A 21,226-nucleotide genomic window follows, 5' to 3' on the forward strand; every position below is an offset into this window, starting at 1 on the left:
CTGATCAGATCTTGAATAAGAAGAAAATTACATTCACAGCTGAATAATAGTAATTATTGTAATTAAATTATATTATAATATATGAGCATAAAAAGCTAATAAATTAGCAACATACTACCTAGGTAAATCCATGCTTACTATTTCAGAAGGTACACTTTGTAAACAGTAATGATTTAACTGTACCATCAGCATGTAGTAGTCATCTCTAAACCTGAATTAGATCTGGCTTTCAGTAAAAAGAAAAAGCTGACATATTATGGCATGAGCAATAGAACCGATGAAACCTTGTTTTCTTGTGTGACATCTCCCCAGTCTGCCTGTCTCCTCCTTGTCGATACTCTTTTCCTCATGTCCCATAACTACTGGACTGGGGACATGCAATGTAGGATGTGTTTCGTCCTGACGTGTGTGTCAGTTGGCTAGATGATCCATCCTTACCTGCATGTGGATGGTAAGCTGTTAGACTGTGTTGAAGAGAGAACTTGAGCTATCTTGGCTTTTTCTCAGTTTACCAAGATTACTAAATAAGGAGAAAAAGGGAAAAAAGAAAAAGAAGAAAGGAAAAGTCTTCACACATATAGAGATAAAATAATAATTTGTCAACTGAGTAACTTAAATATCAGCTGCTTTTAGGCAGATACTTCTATGAACCCTCATTCCTCATTGTAACCCATCTCTTCAGAAAGATAAACTAGTTGCTGAAGAAACATAGCATATCATCTGCTTCATATGAATCTTAAAAATGACTAAAAGAAAAAAGATTTTAGGTTGACAGCCTACATAGGTTGCATTAAATACTCAGAATTTTGCTCTGGTCAAAATTTCCAGTCATAAATTATGTCCTTATAAACAAAAAAAAAGAGGGCTTATGTAAAGTGAACTTGAACTTTATTTAAAAATATGACACAAAGTTGGTCTGCGTCCATGAGAAACAAAAGCAGTTGGTCTGACAAATTTTTGGCTTATTTTAAGTTAATTGTAACATTGCCAGACAAAGTTTATTGTCAAAGTGCTAAGACAATTCAAGTTTTTTGACCCGTATCCTGTATTTTGCCTGAGGAAATGAGACTTACATGAGCATGTTGTGTGCCGGCCTTGGTAAGTTTTCATCTTTTTACCCAGTAGTAGTTCTGTTTTTGGAGGAAGAAGTGGGAGAAAGAAATCTGCCTGTTTGCCAGACTGTTTTGTCAGGAGTGATCACTTTGGGATAGAAGGTGACCTTCAGTGTATTCCATTTGAATCATTTCTTACAAAGTAGGTTGTAATTTTCAGCGTTTATTAATGTGTGGCCTTTCTCTCCAAACGTGAATTGTCTTGTTAGTCAGTCGTCTGTGTCTTGTGGCAATCAAAGTGTGTTAATTGAAACAGAATACATCAGAAATGAAAAGGACAGTAAATGGAGCATGGAGGAATAGCTAGTTACTGGAAAATAAATAACGTAGATTTTTTGAAAGATTCTATTAATGAATTAATGATGAGACCACTGATTTTCTAGAAATCTCGGGGAAAGGATTTATCTAACATCAGAAGCAATTACACTGTTGCATAAAAGTGAGAGATTCTTGGATGCATGCACGTTTGCTGTGAGAGCCACACGTATTCTTAGCAACGGCATGCATGTAAAAAGATGTGAGTCTTGCTTCCCCAAAGCTTATGTTGTGTCTTCAGTGTTTTATTTTGCTTTCTAAGCCTTGAAACGCTGTCTGACACCGGTTTTGAGATGTGGAGAAAGGGATATGTCTTCTCTACTAAGGACGACTTAAACACACCTAGTTCAGTCCTATGGACACCTGCTTTGAGGTTAGGCTATGATAGGTTTAACTTGCTTTTTCGAGTTAGCCCCATAGTTTATATGTGAAATCCCTTTCAAACTTATAGGAATTTCAGTGCGTTAATTCCTCACATCATAAAATGGTGACGTGCTGTGGTACTTTTATATTTGTTGACACAGTGATTAGCCATTTATAATTGCAGTAACATTCTAGGCAGGCTGTTTTAATGTGTGTAATTGCTGTTACAGGCTTTTTTTCTTCAGAAAAAAAGCAGTTAAAGTCTAATTGCATTTTTGGATTGTGGGGAAATAATGAGCCACTCAGGCTTGTGATTTTTTTATGTCATCATAATCCCTTCATACAATTGGAGCCTTTTAATTCACTTCTGAATTGTCAGAGTTATTTAGTCCATGCATATATAAGTATACTTTTGGTTTACTTTCTTGTCCTTTAATATCCTTTAACACCACAAGCATACTATACCTGAAAAGCATCAGCCACCTCCCAAGGTCACTAATGAACTCATCTAAATTATCAGAAATATTTCTAAGGAATGTAAAGAGACAAATGAGCTTTGTGTTTCTATGCCTCTATGTTAAACTATTAGTTACTAGTTGTCTTGAGGCTGCACATTACCGTGTTCTTCCAATTGTCTCATATGATCACCAAATAAAAAATAGCTAAAATTTTGTTTATGTGTGTAATTTAGAATAAAGAAATCTGGTTTTTGTCCATGGCAAGAAGGAGAACAACTTTGTCCGTGGTAGTACCAAGAATGAAACTTGAATATTGAAGCATACAACTGCAGTAAAGACTTTCTCAGGATTTTTTTTCAGTTTACTACACACTGAGAGTCTTTTGAGACATGCTTTGAAAGCAGTCTACAGTTCTGAAAAATGGTGAGTGTTTTTGACTACTTCTGTACACCCTCATATATCCCTGTCTGCACTTATCTTCAGGCACTCATTTTTCATTTTGCAGTCTCAAAAGTCTAGTTACATTGTATGGGAATATTCTGCTTATTACTTCCTGATTTGTATCCACAGTCTAGAAAATCCCTAAACTTACAAAACTATAGGAAATGTCAACTTAATATGCCATGTCCAGTATGTTTATGAAGTGGTATAGTAATGGGACTGGCTTACATGCTTTTTGTTAAGTTTTTTCTTCTACTCTGTTCCTGATACTTTATTTAAAATAATCCTAAAGAGGGCAGTAGAAGTCTATGGGAAATATGTCACTTTTTCTTTGGATTGAATGTTAGGCAAGATGTCAGTAGGAAAAAAACACTACCAGACTTTGATGATTTCCACATGAGATCAAAGAAAACATTTATTATTCAGATTTATGAAGAAGGTAGTGCTAATAATGTCATTTTTTTCTTAAATAGGTAGTATTAGGGGGAAAAAAAAAAGAATACATGCATATGAATTCATGCGCTCAGATGAAATAAATAACTGTTTTAATAGCGATGTTCTTGCAAACTTACTTGATACGAGTCTTATGAGAGGGTTCTGAAACCAGATCCTGCTGATTCAGCTATAATCTTAGCTGTCTTAAATGTCTTAGCTTAATCTTAAATGTCTCAGTTTCCAGATATGGTTATACCATACAGGCAGGAAACCAAGAAAAACGTGTGCTCCTCTGGTTGATGCTCCTTTATTTCTTTCCAATTTCGGGTAATCCCTTTTAACTTGGAACACACTATATATTTAATCACTGTATTTTAATATGTAAAGGCTAGTCACCATATTCGCAAGGATGCATGGTGACAGGACAAGAGGTAATGGGCATAAGTTCCTTCAGGGGAATTTCTATCTGGCAATAGGAATAAAATTCTTCACTGTGAGAAGAATTGAACATTAGAGAAGTTTGTCCAGAGAAGTGGTGGGTCTCCCTTGCTGGAGGTATTCAGGACTTGCCTTGACAGAACCCTTGGAAACCTCATCCAAGGCCCTTCTTTCAACTGAAGGTGGAAAGAATCATCTCCAGAGATTTCTTCATAGACTGTTTTATGATTTTTGTAAGTTAAGGTTAGTTTCTCAGGGTGTTAAAAGTATACTGGACATTGACTAAACAGTTATCAGTGATTTATTTAAGGGACTCGGGGGAAGGCACAGCAAAATTGAAGTGTGTTTCAGAACTGATAATTCTACCTGTTAAGAAAAATCTCTAATATTTTCCAAGTGTCCTACATGCCAGCCTTATTCAAATGTTCCATGTTTTCCCTTCTTTTATGTTGATGATCACTTCTGGTCTGTCGTTGTGCAAAGCTGTGTGTATTGCGATGTGATGCAGTGATACTCAAACCAGTCCATGTCGTACCCATTGCAGGCATAAACACCCTGCTAACACAGCTAAAATACTTCCAGTACAGAGGGTGGCGTACAGACAGAGGGAAGTACGGGGACCTACAGACCCCAAAGAGACAGTCTCATTGCAGTGACAATTTTGGGTGGATCAGGCCTGTATGGAGCCATCAGTAAGGGGCTAATATTACTTCAGTCCAGCTCTGAGCTCTGGCAGGTATAAAATTACCACATTCTGATACCTTTAAATATTATTTCCTTTTAAAATGTTTGTTAAGTATAGACTAGTTAAATTCCAGGAAGAGATTTTAAAGTATTTCAAAGGACAGTTAAGGAATTTCTTTTGTATAACTTTTTAACTTTGTGTTATTGGAATAGGAATGACTACCAAGTAAGTAAAAATATTAGCAAGGAAATGTAACCTCCGTTCCATTGAGCAAATCAACCTTGTTGGTGTATGATCACATTCACCTAATACGTGCTAAAAATGTGCGTGCTTTATATGTAGGCAGTTATATTTATCAGTACAGTTCAAGAGGGCATGGCATGTCTTGTCATAGCTTTAGTAGGAACAACTCTGCAGTTAAATCTGTATAGCTGCAGTGAGATTTTTCACAGCTAGATGTATGAGAATCCATGTGGTACTGATTCCTGGAGGTGCACTGCTCTGAATTCTCCAGTGTGCTTGTACATTCCTGTTGTCTGAATTAACAGACGTCAATTTAAAATAAAAAAGAAAGTGGTTTTCCAGAGTTTGTTTACAAGGTAATCTTTTATTTTACTGATGTTCGTGCAAACCATAGTTTTTCATGTCAACTGTACTGTGAAATATATATTTATTTATTTAAATGTCCTTTTGTGTAAAGAGTAGAAAATCCTAAATCTGGAACTGAACCACTTGAAATTTCTCCTCCTAACCTCTCAAATGTTTCATATTAAATCCTGCTTTAATATAAAAAGTATGTAGGAGTACACTCTTATGGCTTGATTCTATGTGATACCGAGCTTGACTTGAACTCAGCGTTGTTTAAGGTCATTTAAAAGTGACAGGTATGGATTTACATCACACCCTCATATTTGATTTAAAAACGCCACTTTAAAAGTAGAGAGAAGAACTCTCGTCCTCACAAGGAGCAACTTGAACCATGTGGATAGTGAGATCAAAACTCCAAGTTCTTGTGGGTAGTATCTTGAAGGCTAAAATTTTCAGTAGTATTCAAATGGGCTTTGAGAAAGAGGGATGCTGATAAAACAGAGAAGAGCACTGCATAATTATAGATTTGGAAAAACTCCTTTGCAATTTAGGTATTTTAAAGGTTAATTTATGTTGTCTTAAAGAAAGGTTATCTACAAGATACCTGTGAGTGAGATTTATAGTAATAAAGATTCTTTATTATCTCAATAGATAGCATACGAGTGTCTGTTTGGAATTTGAAATTAGCCCAATTCAGACCACTTACTGGATACAAATTTTAAGAATGAGGATGATTAGCCATTGAAAGATATTAAATCAGACATAATGAGTAAAAAATCAATATTTGCTCAGAGCTGGCGTTCAGACAGAGGTTACAGTTTTGGCTCAGAAATTACTGAATGAAATTCTTTGAACCATATTATCTTTAATATCAACTCAAATGATCCTAGTAGTTTTCTTGAATGAAAAATCTTTTATTTAAGTGCATAAAAATGAAGGACAAGTCCTCTTCTGTAGCTGCACATAAAATCAGATGGAATATTTGATGTTCTGAATGACTGAGTTTGGCTCCCATACCAAGTACAGGATGGTCAAGTGATGTTGCACAAGCTTCCTCACTGGAAACCCTTATGTTCTGCTTAACCTTATGCAGTTTTTCCACTCCATATAAATTAATAATAATTAACAGAGACAAAACTCAGGCTTTTGCCTTTATGCTAAATAACAATATAAGAATTAAAAAAAAAAAAGTAGTGAAAAAGAGCTCTAAGACTTGTAAAGCACGATAGAAATTCCTATTAGAGAGTTAAATTATTAATTTTTTTTTACCCATTTATAGTAGCATTCAGCATAGAAGCCTGAATGGAAGAGTGAAGGCTTTTCCTGTCTGCAGGTACAGGGATAGTTATCATGACAGCTATGGCAGGGGAGCTGAGACATTGGATTCAATTCCTCTGGCATTGTGCCAGCCTGAGTCAGGGCTGGCAGAAGGTTACCAGGGTGGCTGGATAGACTCTTCCAAGTGGCAGCTATATATATGGCCAGCTTATTCCAGTGCTCAGTGCTGCCTCGTCTCCCCCTTTTCCTGGCCAAAATAAAAGCCATTCCTTTCAATATTTAATGGTTATGATGGTCAGGATAACAAGTGTTATATTTAAAGCAAACAAACCCATTAGCTGTTTCTATTTGGTGATGGTCAAGTTGTCAGCTACAGTGTGAACGTTTCTGTGCCAGGCATGTTAATGATCAACCTGGGCTGACGTGAACTCATTTCAAATGACTGTTGTCCTCCAGAAGAAAAAACTTCAAATAAACAAATTTTATAGCAGCTCGATTTGTATCTGCAACCCATAACCACCTTATAAAATTTTCATCCAACTGTAGGAGAAAAAAACAACACTCCAGGGCTGGTATATCAGTCTCTTTGTGCCTAAAATAGCTGGTATCCTCTGTGGTTTTGTCCGTTTTAGTAATCTGGCTAGAGGAGTTATTAGGCAGGATTGTTTGGCTGAATAAGAAGAGTTACAATTAAAGCAGGACCTCTAGATTTGGTCCTGCAGGCTGCTCACTGCCCAGCCTGTGCTGGTCAACTTCTTGGTTTTTAAGCATTGAGGAAAGTTCTTTTATTGGCGTTGTACTGAATAACTCCAGTTTTCGAGGTTCATCAGGATATGTGGTGATTACTCTCAGGTTCAGAAACTATCTTGAAGTAACAAAGAAGTGCTTTTTGGAGGGCCTGGTGGAGACTCTGTCCTTAAAGCAATCCGAAAACCTCTTGTGATGGTCTCCTGGACTGTTTAGAAAGTCATTGTAATGTTGGTAGCTTCTAAGAGCTACCAATATATATAAAACAATAAAACAATATATTATAACGGTTGTTATAATATATATAAAAATAATTATTATATATGCATGTGTGTATATATATATAAAACAGTTATTATAGTAAGTCTTAGCATTTTGAGTGACATATTTTACTAGTCAAAGACTAAATAGTCCTGAAGTATTCAGGTGTGTGGTATCTTACAGAAGAATTAATACAAACCCACAAAGTTAATCTGTAACTGAGAGGACTCCCTGTTTTTATAGTGCTCCTTGTTGAGTCGGTCACTGCAACATCTGGTGGCACAGACACGTTGCTAAATAAGACAGAATTGTGAAATCAAACCCCGTATCTTGACCGATGTCCTTTATAAGCAATATGCTGCTTTGACTTCCGACTGAGGACCCCAACACACTGCAGCTGATACTGAAAAGGTCTTGACCCGTTTTGTACAAACTGCCAGGTCATCACTGAAATTGGCTTTAACTGTGCCAATGGGGTAGTGCTGAGCCCAGCTCTGTGAGGCTGCTGAGAGAGGGTGGGGGAGCGGTGGAGTGAGGAAGGCTTTTGAAACTGGGAGCAGCAGAAAGATTTAACAGTTCACTAGAGACTACAGAAATAAGCGGAGGTCTTGAAATGGAAAGATTCCCCTCCTTATTGATGAACAGTATATGGCTGTCAGGAAATTGGGAAGTGATTTTATAGAATGAAACGGCTCATGCAACAGATACCAATAAGTTAAAGATTTTTTTATTATTATTATTATTTTTTGGCAGTTATAACGTTCTTCATCACTGAAAATTGTGTCTGCATAGATTTAGAAAAGAATTTCCTTCCTTTGACTTTTTGGAGCAGTTACTTTTGCTCCTGTTCTGTATCCATCTTGGTTTAGTTTTCTTTTTAGGTTTCTCTTTCTTTAGAAAATTGAATGAATCTAATGTTTACTTTTGAAGTTTTGACTTGATAAGACTGTGAAAAAGTCATTAAGATTAAAAGGACTGCAAAAGTGGAAAAGAGTGTATTATTTTTAAGGAGATATAAGACCATAAAGTTTGAAACCGGTTTACTCACACTTTCAGATATTCCCTGGGAAGTAAAAATGATTGACTCAACAAAGTGAGAATATGATAATTTAACAAATTCCCAGCATACCACCCTTTAAAAACGTACAACTGTTTCACCTAGGTCAGGTATGAAGCACACAGCGTATTTTGTTCAGTGTTCAGGATGCTGCCTCTGTGCTCCCCTGTGCTGGCAGTCAAGAGATGCTCTTTGTTTTTACTGACTAACCATTTTCCCTGTAAGTCAGATGAATATAGTACAGTGATCATGAATTTGATGTGACAACAGAAAAATAAAAATAGAGAAAGGAAGGAGCGTGGGATAATCTGAAAGATACCCTGAGAACCTGATGATTTGGTTTGTATTTTCCTCCTTGGACAATGTCTAGGTTTTTGTTTGTCCGTTAGTCTAAAACTGCTTCTAATACCCTTGCACAAATTTGAATTGTAACTTTGCAGTAGATATGCTTTCTGATTTTAACTCTGTTTAAAGAACTGTTTATAATTAGGACAAGTTTACAGCGTACATTATATGATTATAGAATGGCATCTATAAATAACCAGTGGCATCTGTGCTCCAACTCTGAAGCAAAATCGACTGTGCCTACACCTGAGAGGTGTTTGCTAGTCTGTTCTGAAATGTCTCATGATGGGGACTTGACAATCTCCTTAAATGTATCCTTTCCAGTGCCCATTTGGTCTTAAAGTTAGCTTTTAAAAAAATATATAAGAATAGAATTCTACTTAGCTAGAAATTAAGCTCGTCATTGCTCTTCCTTGATCTTGGTCCTGTATATAACAGTCTTCATATATTTGAAGGCTTACAATGTCTCCCCTCAGCCTTCTCTCTTCTAGACTAAACATTCTCTACTATTTCAACCTTCTTCTTATAGGTTCCTTGTGATAAATCTCTTGTATGAGATGATCTCTTTGGGCCTCTTTCCAGTCTGTCAATCTCTTTTAGAGGGTTCCCGGGGCTGGACACAGTACTTCACCTGAGGCCTCACTCTAGTGCTGAGTAGGATGGAATAATCACATTCTGTGTCTTATATATGATACTCATAATACATTCCTGAATGACATCTGTTTTTCCTTAGTGTCACATCACAGAGGTGTGCAATTGCGATCTACTGTAACTCCTGTTTCGTTTCTGCAGTGCTGCTGCATAGCTGATTGTTTGAAGTTGTAGATTTAGGCATGTAATTTCTCCTTTCTAAGCATAGAACTTTTCAGTTGACTTCAATGAATGTAATCTTATTGACTCAGTCTATTTCTCCAATTTACCAGATGTGTTAATGCCTCTATATTCCCCAAACATAAGGTTACTGGCTTACATCCTAAGGTGACCCGCATGAAAGTCATTAGTGTCAAACAAAATACTCATCTTTGGGCAATGAGATAGATAGATAGATATCCTGGAGTATTGCTTGCATCCTTTCACTTTTCTAATCAAATACCTTTTCTTGAAAGATTGGCTCATCTTAGTGAATCTTTAGCGACATGTTGGATTTTATTTATATTTTTGTTGGATGTGTGCCCATAAAACAGCTTAAAGACTGTCAGAATATAACAAGCAGTGTGGCACGTTTATAGGACAAGATAAGAGTACGCAGTAAATCATATTCCTGCTTGATTTTGCAACTGTTCAATTGGCTGAATTTTTACATTTAAAAATACGTCCTCCTTTACCTAAACAAAGACTGGCTGAATGCTTAATCGTGACTGAAGTGGAGCTTTACAAGACCACAGAACTTTGCCATAGTTGGTATAAGCTTTACAAATATCTAAAACAAGCCAAAAATGTATTTAAATAAAGTTTTTGGGGAAAAAAAAAAACACTAAAAAAAAATTAGCCGATGACGTGTTCTTAACTGTACAGTTCATGAGGATAAAAGTTCTGAGCTTTGAAGTAAAGTGTAACCTTGAGAAGCAGCTCCTTGCCCAGTGTACATCTGCATAGCTGCATTGGAGACAGTGGAACCATGTTAATTTATACCAGCTGAAGACCTGGCCCAGCATTTCATGGCTTTTACAGTTCCTAGATGTTTCCTTTTAAAATAAATATTTACAATTTCTTGTGAATTTATTGCTGGGTGAATTGTGCCAGAACAGCCATGGAAATGAAATTTCACTATTAAATCATAGGAAAGCAAACAGCAGTGGGACTATGTCCGAGACTTCAGTAAGAGACAGCATGTTTCTACCACACCTGTAGAAGCTTCCTTTCCCGGGGTAAGAGCATCGTCCAACCTCTCTGGCCCCTTCCGTTGTGGCTTCTCTACTGAGCCTTTTGCCTGTTCCTCGTCCATAACGAAATATCATAGAATCATAGAGTGGTTTGGATTGGAAGGGACCTTAATGATCATCTAGTTCCAACCCCCCTGCCATGGGCAGGGACATCTGCCACTAGATCGGGTTGTTCAAATCTTCATCTGACTTGGCCTTGAACACTTCCAGGGATGGGGCGTCCACAACTTCTCTGGGCAACCTGTTCCAGTGTTTCACCACTCTCAGAGTGAAGAATTTCTTCCTTAGATCTAATCTAAATCTGCCCTCTTTCAGTTTAATGCCATTACCCCTTGTCCTGTTGCCACATGCCCTTGTAAAAAGTCCCTCTCTAGCTTTCTTGTAGGCCCCCTTTAGGTACTGGAAGGCTGCTAAGTGTACATACTCTCCACTCCAGCTACGTATAAAATCTAATGAAAGACTCCATAACAGCTCTCAGACTGGAATTCGTTAATGTTTTTGAATAACTCTGTTATGAGAAATCTTGGGGGGTTTGATTGTACAAATAATGAGAAGAAAATGGAGAGTAATGAACAAGAATGGTATTTGTGTAGTATTGAATGGAGAATGCAGCTTGTTTTGAATGGCACAGTAAACTTGGGTCCATTATTTTTGTGACCATCTAACCAGTATGTGGTCGATAGAGGTCCCTCCAACCTCTTTCTTAGGCAGTCATGTGGACAGCATTTTGTATTTTACAGTAACTAAACAAAAACAACAAGGAATTCAAGTGTCTTAGTCGGTTATGTCAAGACAATGAGGAAAGGGTCGCCTGTGGTCCAGTTTTATTTCCCTTCACCTCAGCAAAAACACTGAGTCTCGGCGACATAAACCAGTAAACAGCAGAACTGTTGTTTCATGTACTCTGCGTGAACAAAGGGGACTTTACAGAAACGTGAAAGTTTAGTTGCTGACGTATCCACAGGCTCCGGTATGGGTTTACAGAGGTAGAACACGTTTCTGTGAATACATGGAACTGCTATTGAAGCTACAGAGTTTACAACACTGGGCTTGACGAAGCAGATACAATGGAAGGAAAGAAAAACATCAAGGAGTAACAGTAATTTTTGTCTCATGTTACAATAAATTAAATCACCCCTAAAGGGAAAGCCGGTGAAGTTGAAGGAACCAATTCTGCTCAGCATGGTGAAGTTTTTGTCCTCAGCAAAGCAAAATGTTTCTTATCCGGGCTTTTCTAAGGTTATGCAGAATTTCTCTATCTGGCAATCTCTGTTTTAAGAAGCTGATTTTGTTGCTTTTTGTTGGAGTTCAGAGTAGAAGAGACAACACAAAGATTCAGTCGTCTTGCGGGTGGAGGCCATGCCTCTTGCCCACCCAGTGCTGGGTAAGTCAGTCAGTCCCTTCCAGCCAGTTGTAGTCCTCTGCAGTTAATAGTGTTACAATTGAAATAGAAACTTCTATGGGCCAGCAGAGTTGTGCTGCTTTTGGGGAAGGGCTGTGTGCCAAGTTGCTCTTGTTGGGAACATTCTGCTCTACCTGCTTGTGGTTTGGATTATTGAAAGATTGTGACTTTTATAGTCAACTCCTGGCGGAAACGCAGGCATTTACTTGAGGAGTTTGCTGAGCATCATATATCATTACTGAGGAAGAGAATAGCTCAGCTCTAAAGCTGGTCTCTGTAGGACTCTTATGTGTAGTACTTTGAAGGAGAGTCTTCTGGTGGGTGGATGAGAATGGTAAGGACTCACCAGTTATTCCTCTAGATGTGAAACAATGGAAGTGCCACAGAGGTTTCTGCAGTTCTGACACTGTAATGTCATAGAGCAGATCTGCTTTTACTTCCTAAATTAGAATTTGGTTGTAGATTTGCTTTTAACTCGGTTATCTAATCTATGGGCTGGACGGAAAGATATTTCTCTTCATGAGAACTTCTTATTTTTCCCATAGCTGTGAAATAAAAAATGACAGCTTGTTCATTCTGAAATGAATAAAAATGCTGTTAAGTTCTTGACCCTCCTAAGGAGAAGTAACTATGAGAACATCCTTTGTCGTTGTGTTGCCTTTCATGCTTATAATGATTGTTTTTGAAAGTTTTCAGTTATAGCAAATCAAAGTCCACTTGCTTAGAGTGAACATGACAAATGATGGGAAATTGCATATATTTTCTCCTGACCTTATTATAACGTAATCTCTCAAAGACTTCAGTGGAAGAATTAAATCATAAGCCTTCAGCCGTCTTTTTTTTTTTCTTTTTTTTTTTTTTTTTGTACAAATGGGTAGGTTTGCAGATGCAGTTAAGACTGCAGGAGCAGCTGACATCAGATTTACCCATGCTACAGTGCGTATTGGCATTGGAACTAGACCACCAACATCTTTTTTTTAAACAGGAATGTTAGGAACAAAATAGATTTCAGGCCAAGATTTGACTTTGAAAAGAGGAAAGCGATCATTATTTATTGTGGACTGTAGCTTGGATTTGAAAACATTTCTTTTATAGTCTGTTTTGGTTAATGCAGGTTGCTGAAGAAAGAAAATATCTCCCTCACAAAGCAACACATGGGAAATAATAAGCTTATTAATCAAATGCATGAAACCTGCTCTCCTTTTCATGAAAGAAGAGCCTATGCTATGCTGAATAAAACTTTCCCTTTTGCATGCTGATGCATTATCCACGTATTGAAGTTACTGCTTCATTAGGAAACCTAGCATTTGAATCTACATTCTGGCAGCAGAACCCCTTTTGGTTACCAAGATCGGTCTGAGGAGTAAAAGAGCCAGCAGACTTGTTTGTAAGAAAGAAACAGAGAATCTTAAAAAGTGAGAAATTTTCTTAAGCTGAGGCTGTTTTGCATGACTGTGTTTTATGGTGAACGTTTTATTTTTTGTGTTAACTTTGCATGGTGCAATGTAGCAAAAACTTGAGGACTTGGATTTTCCAGTTTCGCTGTATTTGACCTGAGTAAGAATCAAAATCCACTGTACTTGTGTAAGAAAATATCTTCTTTCCTTTTCCAAAGTGGAGCTGCTTAACATGTATATTTAAGAGTTTCTAAATATTTTTCATTGATATCAGATGTGTAGAAGCCGACATTGACAGAATTAATTTCCTGGAAAATGTCAGGTAGAGACTCTGAAAATTACATTAACATCCCCATATAGTCATTTTTTAAAAATATTACCGTCATAGTATCTTTGTCCTATTCTGATTCCTTTGACATATCTGTAAATGAGGAGCAACTCAGTAACTGGAGTTACATTGTACTCCTCCTACGCCACTGGCAAGGGAAGCACAATTAAGTTCCAAACAGGAGGGTGTATGTGGGGGAGTTGGGGACAAAGCCAGCGCTGTGTTTGAAAAGAAACAAACCCCAAAAAGTGTATTTTGGTCAGGGACCAAACAGGATTTTATAAAAAAAATAAATTCTGAAAACATCCAGAGAAAGGAGAAATTAAAAAGTTCTGAATTTTGTTGGGAGATAGGTTTTGAGAAATGCTTTTGATAAAAAAGCCATTTCACTTGACCCAAGCAAAGCCTTTTCCCAAAAAGATTGTGGACTGGAGCATTCACCTGGGCTGTTACGATGAAACTGATATCCCAAATGAACCAACACTTGCCATTCACTTCCAAGTAAACATTGTAGATCTCCTAGGAAGCCTGTTTTGATGTGGGTTGCCTCCGGCTTCTGCTCCCGCAGCTGATGTGTGGTGTTTTAACAGCTAGCTCAGTGTTCGAGATGGAGTCAGACTTTACAGCGGGGTTATGGACCACAGCCTGGTACCTGGGTAACTCTTATCTCCGGCACGTGAGGACTCTGCCTGGGCTCTGATTTCTGGTGAATGCAGGATGGCTTCGTTCATACCAGTACATGCGTTGGCTGTATTTATTTTTTCAAACCGTTGTTAAGATCCTTTTTGAGAAGAATGCAAGCTTGTTTTCTAAGTCTGTTCAGTTGGCTGCATGCTCAGACTGAACGCCGATTCACCCCGAGCTGGGTTTGTGTTGCTGCGTCTGTCGTACTACCTGAGTGTGCAACCAGCTCTTCCCACACTTCCTATGGCCTTGCCTATGCATATGTAAAGCAGTGAGCACCTCTTGGTAGATGCATCCTTTTCCAGTAATTTTCAATTTTTCACCATTTTATTGTCCTGTTACTCCTTACAACTCAGTTTTTCTGAGAAAGTAAAAGATTCCCTGCCCATATTCATTAGTACCTGAGGTTTATCCCTGGACCCAGTTGTAAATCCCTCCTAGGCATGTTCATGAATAACAGACAGCTCTAATGATTTATGGGCAAGGATATGCTTTGTGCTGAAGTGGTTTTGAGCATTAGACCAGAATGCATTTGGATAGGGAACTAAGTGTTGAAAGTACTGTGAATCTCTGGTTTCTGTAGAGGTATCCCAATATTGAGATGGGCAATTGTTTTTGTTTTTTTAAAGAAGCTAAACAAATCAGTTGTAAATGATGCACAGTTGGGATTTTTGTGAAGCTTTCATTACATGGCTGGGTGTCTTCTGTGGAAGGCAGGCTGAGACAAAGGCTTGCTTGTTCTGAGTTTCCAAAAGGAGTACGGTGCAGTGTTGCAATGGGAAGTAGGTTTTGATGGGTAGGAGGACATCAGGAAATAAAAATAATAACAAAGCAGTGGTGTACGGTCAAGAGGCATGAAGGCAAAAGCAATGGTACCCAGCTTTTGAAAGCAGAGGGAGTAACGCTTCCAGCAGCTTCTGAAGCCATGGTGACCTTCCTTCTTCTCTCCTGTCTGTGGGTAGGGTGCTGGGACGGTGGGTCACAGCTTCCCCTTGCACCAGGAGTCACCGTGACTCCTATGCTCCCACTTCTACAGCCTTCCTTAAACTATCAGATTGAATTTAGCAGGCTTGAGCCGAGCAACTAGAAGACCAGGTGGCATTGCTGTTTGGGACATTCGGTGGCTTGATTTTCCTTCTCTACTAGAGTAAAACAGGAGTAACACCCTGGAAGTCAGCAGACTGGCGCTAGCTTAAAAGAAGGACAATTCCTTTCTGTGTCTGTAATCTGGTTCCTGCTTTCTTCCAGCTCCATGTGGGTAATGTGCCATAGGAAAAGGACTAGCAAAACCGACCAGTATAATAGTTATTGGTTAATAACAGTGTCTGGGAAATCTTCTGACTTCAGTAATGTTTTTAAAAGTATCATTAATTCCTGCTGTCCCACTTTGTCCATAACCACGTGAAATGACTGAGTTTATTATTAAGGAGTCTCTAATACTCTTAGAAACCCGATTCTCCGCTAAGTCAGGAAGATGTATGTGCTTTAAATCTTTAGTAGATCTGGTTTGGATCAGAAGAGGGAGGTTAACAGAGCCGTATCTTCACTGAGCAGCTGAAAGTGAAGTAAAACAGTCCCTGTGTGGTTGCAGCCGCTCGTGATTTACAGGGCTGAATTCACAGGGCTGCTCCTGCTGCCGAAAACGCACGCTCTCAACCGCTGTTGATTTTTGAATTAAAAAAATGCAGCTCTATTCACAGTTTACTTTATTGCCAGAGGGCAGGGAAATATAGGTAAGAGCCGTTAATCCCCAGCAGGCTGCTGGGCAGGCGAACAGACGTAGATGACAAAAGTTAATTGGAAACATGAGCAGTTTAACAGAAAACATATTTGTGATAATTGAGAGAGTAACGTCTCCAGAAAGGAAACTCTGCAAAGAGAAACTTCAGAGGAGAAGTGGCCACTGGTAGGTGAGTGTGATTTTTCAAGCTCTCTTTAAGCTCTGAACTAATTTCTTAACAAGTAGCATTAAAAGGAACTAAATCAATAAAAGATTTGCTTTCTCTGAGGGGGGAGGGCTGTACAGTTGCTGCCACTAGTTTCTCTTACAGCTGGATTAAGATATGTGATATGCTTAATTTAGGTTCATTGTATAAGGACACAATTGGTTTGATTTCTATACATGGAGTTTTCTTCTGCCTTTTGCATATGAAGATCTCATTCCCCCTCCCTCAATAACTAAAAGGACTTCAGTTTTAATTTTTTCCTTACTCTTGCATTTTGTTTTAAATGTTTGAGGTTTTTCTAAGAATCAAACTTGGACAGCAAATATTTTGCCAAAAGCAGAGGGAACCCTTAGTTAGAAAATCGTGCTGTGTTTTTAGTAACGAAAAAGAATTATGAACTTAATAAGGGAGAACACATTGCAAAACAGATTTTGGGTTTGATTGGAGGAGATTCTTTTTTTCTTTTTTTTTTTTGTGAAACAGCAAGTAAATGTAAATTACATAGTAGGAGCGCATTGGTGTTCTGCTGGGTAGAAAAAGAAAACTGGCTTTTATTTTCTTTAAGTGATACTGATGTTGAAAATAGTGATATATGTCTACCTTTTTCATGCTATTAGTGTAAAGTTTCTGATGTTTCATTACAGAAAGAATCTCAGACTAACTATAATACCAGGTACTACTGTATTGGGTTTTGGGTTGACTTTTGTTTGTTTGTTTGTTTTTTTCTAGAGCCTGCAGACAGTACAGCCTCCCAGCCCACAGGAATGAATGAAAATGTCTCATCCTCAGTTCAAAGCTGCAGTGGTACTGTTAGTTGCAATAACTCATCAGCCATCCCTCAGCCCAGCTCTGCTATTAAACCTTGGCGCAGCAAGTCCCTTAGCGCTAAGCACACAGCTACGTCTTCCATGTTATCCGTAAAGCAGCCCGTATCAGAGCCTCCGAAGCCACTGTCGGAAATCGCAAAAACAACTCCCAACGGTCAAAAATCCATGCTTGAAAAATTAAAACTCTTCAATAGCAAAGGAGGCTCCAAAGCAGGAGGGACAGCGCTCGAGTGCCCAGGGTCTCGGGACAACAGTTGCGAAAAGCTAGAGACACTGCTCAGCTTTGAGGAGAGCGAAGAAATTGATGCCACAAATCAGAATGTGAACAATCCGGGATCGATGTCCAGCAGTCCCAAAATTGCACTCAAGGGAATCGCACAAAGGACTTTTAGCCGGGCGCTAACTAACAAGAAAAGTTCTCCAAAGGGTAATGAGAAGGATAAAGAGAAACAGAAAGAGAAAGAAAAGGATAAAAGTAAAGACATTGCAAAGAGAACATCTATCACGGAAAAGCCGGAGGTGAAAGAGGAACCAAAAGAAGAACAGACAGCACTAGCAACAACAGAGATGCCAAAAAAGTCCTCCAAGATTGCAAGCTTTATCCCTAAAGGAGGAAAGCTGAATAGTGCCAAGAAGGAGGCCTCTGCCCCTTCACAGAGTGGAATACCAAAACCAGGAATGAAAAACACCACAGGGAAATCCTCAAGTGCCCCCGTTTCCACAAAGGAAGGTGAGAGAAGCCGCAGCGGGAAAGTCAGCTCGGGGCTCTCTCATCAGAAGTCTCAACTGGACAGCAGGCATTCCAGCTCCTCATCCAGTCTAGCCTCTTCAGAAGGAAAAGGCATAGGCGGCCTCAACAGCAGCAGCAGCAGCCAAGCTGTCAACGGACCCACCGCAACGACACACACCACCGGGAGCAACACTGTGAGTGTTCAGCTACCTCATCCCCAGCAGCAATACAGCCACCCGAACACTGCCACGGTAGCTCCCTTCATGTACAGGTATGGCCAACTTCTCCAACGGAGACGCTTAGATAGAATCATAGAATGATTAGGGTTGGAAGGGACCTCAAAGATCACCTAGTTCCAAGCCCCTGCCATGGCAGGGAAACCCTCCACTACACCAGGTTGCCCAAAGCCTCGTCCAACCTGGCTTTGAGCACTTCCAGGGATGAGGCATCTACAACTTCTCTAGGCAACCTGTTCCAGTGCCTCACCACCCTCAGAGTGAAAAATTTCTTCCTAGGAAATTTTCCTAGATAGGAAGGTTTGTTTTGATCACTCTTTCTGGGGGTGAGGCAGCAAGATGAAAGCCACATCACATAAAAGTCTCTTGCTTTAAGAGAGTACAAAATTTATACATTTACACAAAAATCATTGGTGAAGGCTGTCAAACTAAGATGTATAAGAAGTTGTGATGGATAAGAGGGTGAATAATTGTTGTATCCAACCCTACTAACAGTTAAGATGAGAATGCTAACACCTCCTTGACCAGCTACTGCTCTTGCCTTTTTTTGTAATGTGTAGATTAGGTTTGTTTATGCATCATAGCTTTAAAAGTTGTGGCGGCGCCAATTTATGACATAGATACACTCATTCTCTTCAGTGTGGCTAACAGTAGTGGAGATGCCTCACTATAAGCAGTAATGGGAAATCTTAAAAAAATGAAATAAAAATCCTTTAGCGTAGGTAAGGCCAGGCACAAAGTCTGCTGTTCTATACATTAACTTTGAATTAGATAAGCAAAAGAACAGCCAACGGGGTCACAATGAACCTCCATCTAGTCCAGCGTCTTCTGTTTGACAATGGCAGTAGTTAATTTCACAATGACAATGCACAGCTAAGAATACCAAGATGGAGCTCAATAACAAAGCTTCCTGAGGACACGCTCCCCAGCCTAACCATGACACAAGAAATTCCCCAGTCAGATGATGGGATTTTTGGTTTTGACAGCCATCTCCCAGTTTTCTTTGACACCACTTGATTCTTTCATTGGAAGAGAATGGAAGCAGTTGTTCTGTCTCCATCATCTTCATGCTGCTCATGATTTGAGAGACCTCTATCATATCCTCCTGTCCCTTAAGATGTGTCCTTTCTAGGCTAAGGTGTCCTAGCCTGTTCAGTTTTTGCTTGTAGAGATGCTGTTCACGCTCTTTGGTCATTTTTGTCACCCTTTTCTGTCATTTTTCATTTCTACTATGCGCATTTTCACCTTTGATCTCTTGGCAGATGTACTGTAAGAAACTGTTGGCCATGTTATTTAAATAAAAGTGAATGTAAATTGAATTAACCTGAAAGAGAGGGGTGCCAAAGGCCTATATAGGAATGCAAAATGGGAAGAGCAACCCTTGAGTCTTCTGACCTTTTGAGTGTTCTCCTTCCATGTGTATGGAATAAAATGCCAGGTGTCCTTCTGGTATGCGGCGACATGGAAGTGAACTGGCTGGGCAAAAATAATCTGGACTAAAACTTGCATTAATAGTACATATTCTGGATTTCCCTTGTTCTTGCATTCGTCTATGTACGTCAGCATTATTGTTGCATCTTTGGCTGAAGGCGGGATCTACTACTAGTAATTTTTTGAGGTTTATTTTGAGTTAAAAAGTGCCAGTGTAGTTTATACTATTTTAATCCATAATTTAATAGAAAATTGTGATTGCAAACTGGTTGCTTTATTGTTTATGTTGCATAACCTGCAAAAATGTGTACAGGGTGCCCTGGGTTGTTAAGTTTATCACTACAATGTCCTATCAAAAGATAAAGTAAAAAGTACTCGCTGTTCAATCTTAGTTTGAATAAAGATATCATCATCTACAGTGTAAAAGCAGATGCAACCCATATGTTTTCTATAATCCAAACATGCTGATAAACTTTAGGCAGTATTTATTTGAATTTTTACAAAACACTGTAACGAAACTACCTATTGGCAGCTGGAGAAAATGCTGATAAATTGAAAAAATAGTCTTTACTTTTCAGCATTGGAGGAAAAAAGTCCAAACTGTAGAGCTGGCTTTAAAAAGAAAGAGAAAAGACAAATTGTATTGATTTGCAAGACAAGTACATATCTAGCATTATTGTAAATTTACTATCCAGACACTTTTTTAAATCCACAAAATGCACTTGTTAATGCATTGCAGTAGTAGTCTCAAGTTTTTCCTGCTTTCAGTTAAGGTTACTTTAATATAAACTTTTCAGCTGTTTATAGACTTCATTTTTGTGTTGTGTTTTTTTTAAAAAAAAAAAAAACCATAAAAAACATGAGAATTTGTTCTACATTTCATATGGGGTCAATTGAAATTAAGAATATTACAATAGTAATTCTCTGCTGTGTCTTCGCTTTTGTACAGCACTTACCCTTTGGACAGGAGAACTTCCAGCCGCTTGTTGATGTGGCTTCACGAGCGAAACACGGTGCAACTAGTAAAATGAAATGAGTCAAGATATAGTACTCGGATCTGACAATAGATTCTTATGACATCACCTTTCATTACCTGACAGCCACAATGTCAGACAATAAGTTGAAGTTTGAAGTTGGTTTTACCCAGTTGTTTGTTTTAATATACCAATGAGTGACGTTGCTAGTTACTGAAGGGAAACTAGCAGGAGCGTAACATGCCGTCACTCACTACCTGCTTTATATTTATGCAATACAGATTTTATTAGAGAGGATCATGTTAGCCACAACAACTGATGTTATTGATAATTAAAATTTAGCTGGAAATCCAAGTGCCTTAAGACTCTGTGTGAAGAGCTGTTAAGCCTGTCTTTGACTATGAATTTTTTATTTTTTACAGCTGAGTGCTTGTTTCCATTTCTAGGACATAATTCAACATGGGACTAATGAATTATGTAAAGTCAGTCTGCTGGTCTATTCTGGAGAGAGGGACAAAGCAGCTGATGGCGGGTGCAATTGTCTAGTTACTATATTTGAGATACTTTTGATGGAGAGTGAGTGCACATCTCTAATTTTGTTTTGCCTTCCAGATCGCAGACGGACAACGAAGGGAACGTAACGGCCGAGGCCAGCACAGGAGGGGTCAACATGGATTCTGCTCTTTATGTCAAAAGTGGACAGGCTGCTCTCGAAGACCTCTCAGGTATGTCTTGTGACACAACTTACTGACTGTGATCCGGTGAAATAAGAATGGGCTAAAGCAAGTTTAAAGTCAGGAGCTCCCTCTTTAGGGAGGATTTATTTTGGTTTTATTCCTAACTCTTTAGTTTTTATTAGTTACGA

At 38.6% G+C, this 21,226-nt stretch overlaps 1 protein-coding gene across 1 annotated transcript in view; it reads left to right on the plus strand.

The window, feature by feature from the left end:
* The window catches only part of NAV2 (neuron navigator 2), a 240,549-nt gene that overhangs the window by 109,723 nt on the left and 109,600 nt on the right, over window positions 1-21,226 (plus strand). Inside the window, 2 exon segments of the mRNA XM_086614125.1 lie at window positions 16,893-17,991; window positions 20,974-21,086. Of these exon segments, the coding sequence (XP_086470251.1) occupies window positions 16,893-17,991; window positions 20,974-21,086 (1,212 nt within the window).

Source organism: Tauraco erythrolophus, chromosome 6 (genome assembly GCF_009769465.1).
Source record: "Tauraco erythrolophus isolate bTauEry1 chromosome 6, bTauEry1.pri, whole genome shotgun sequence".
Taxonomy (NCBI): Eukaryota; Metazoa; Chordata; class Aves; order Musophagiformes; family Musophagidae; genus Tauraco; species Tauraco erythrolophus.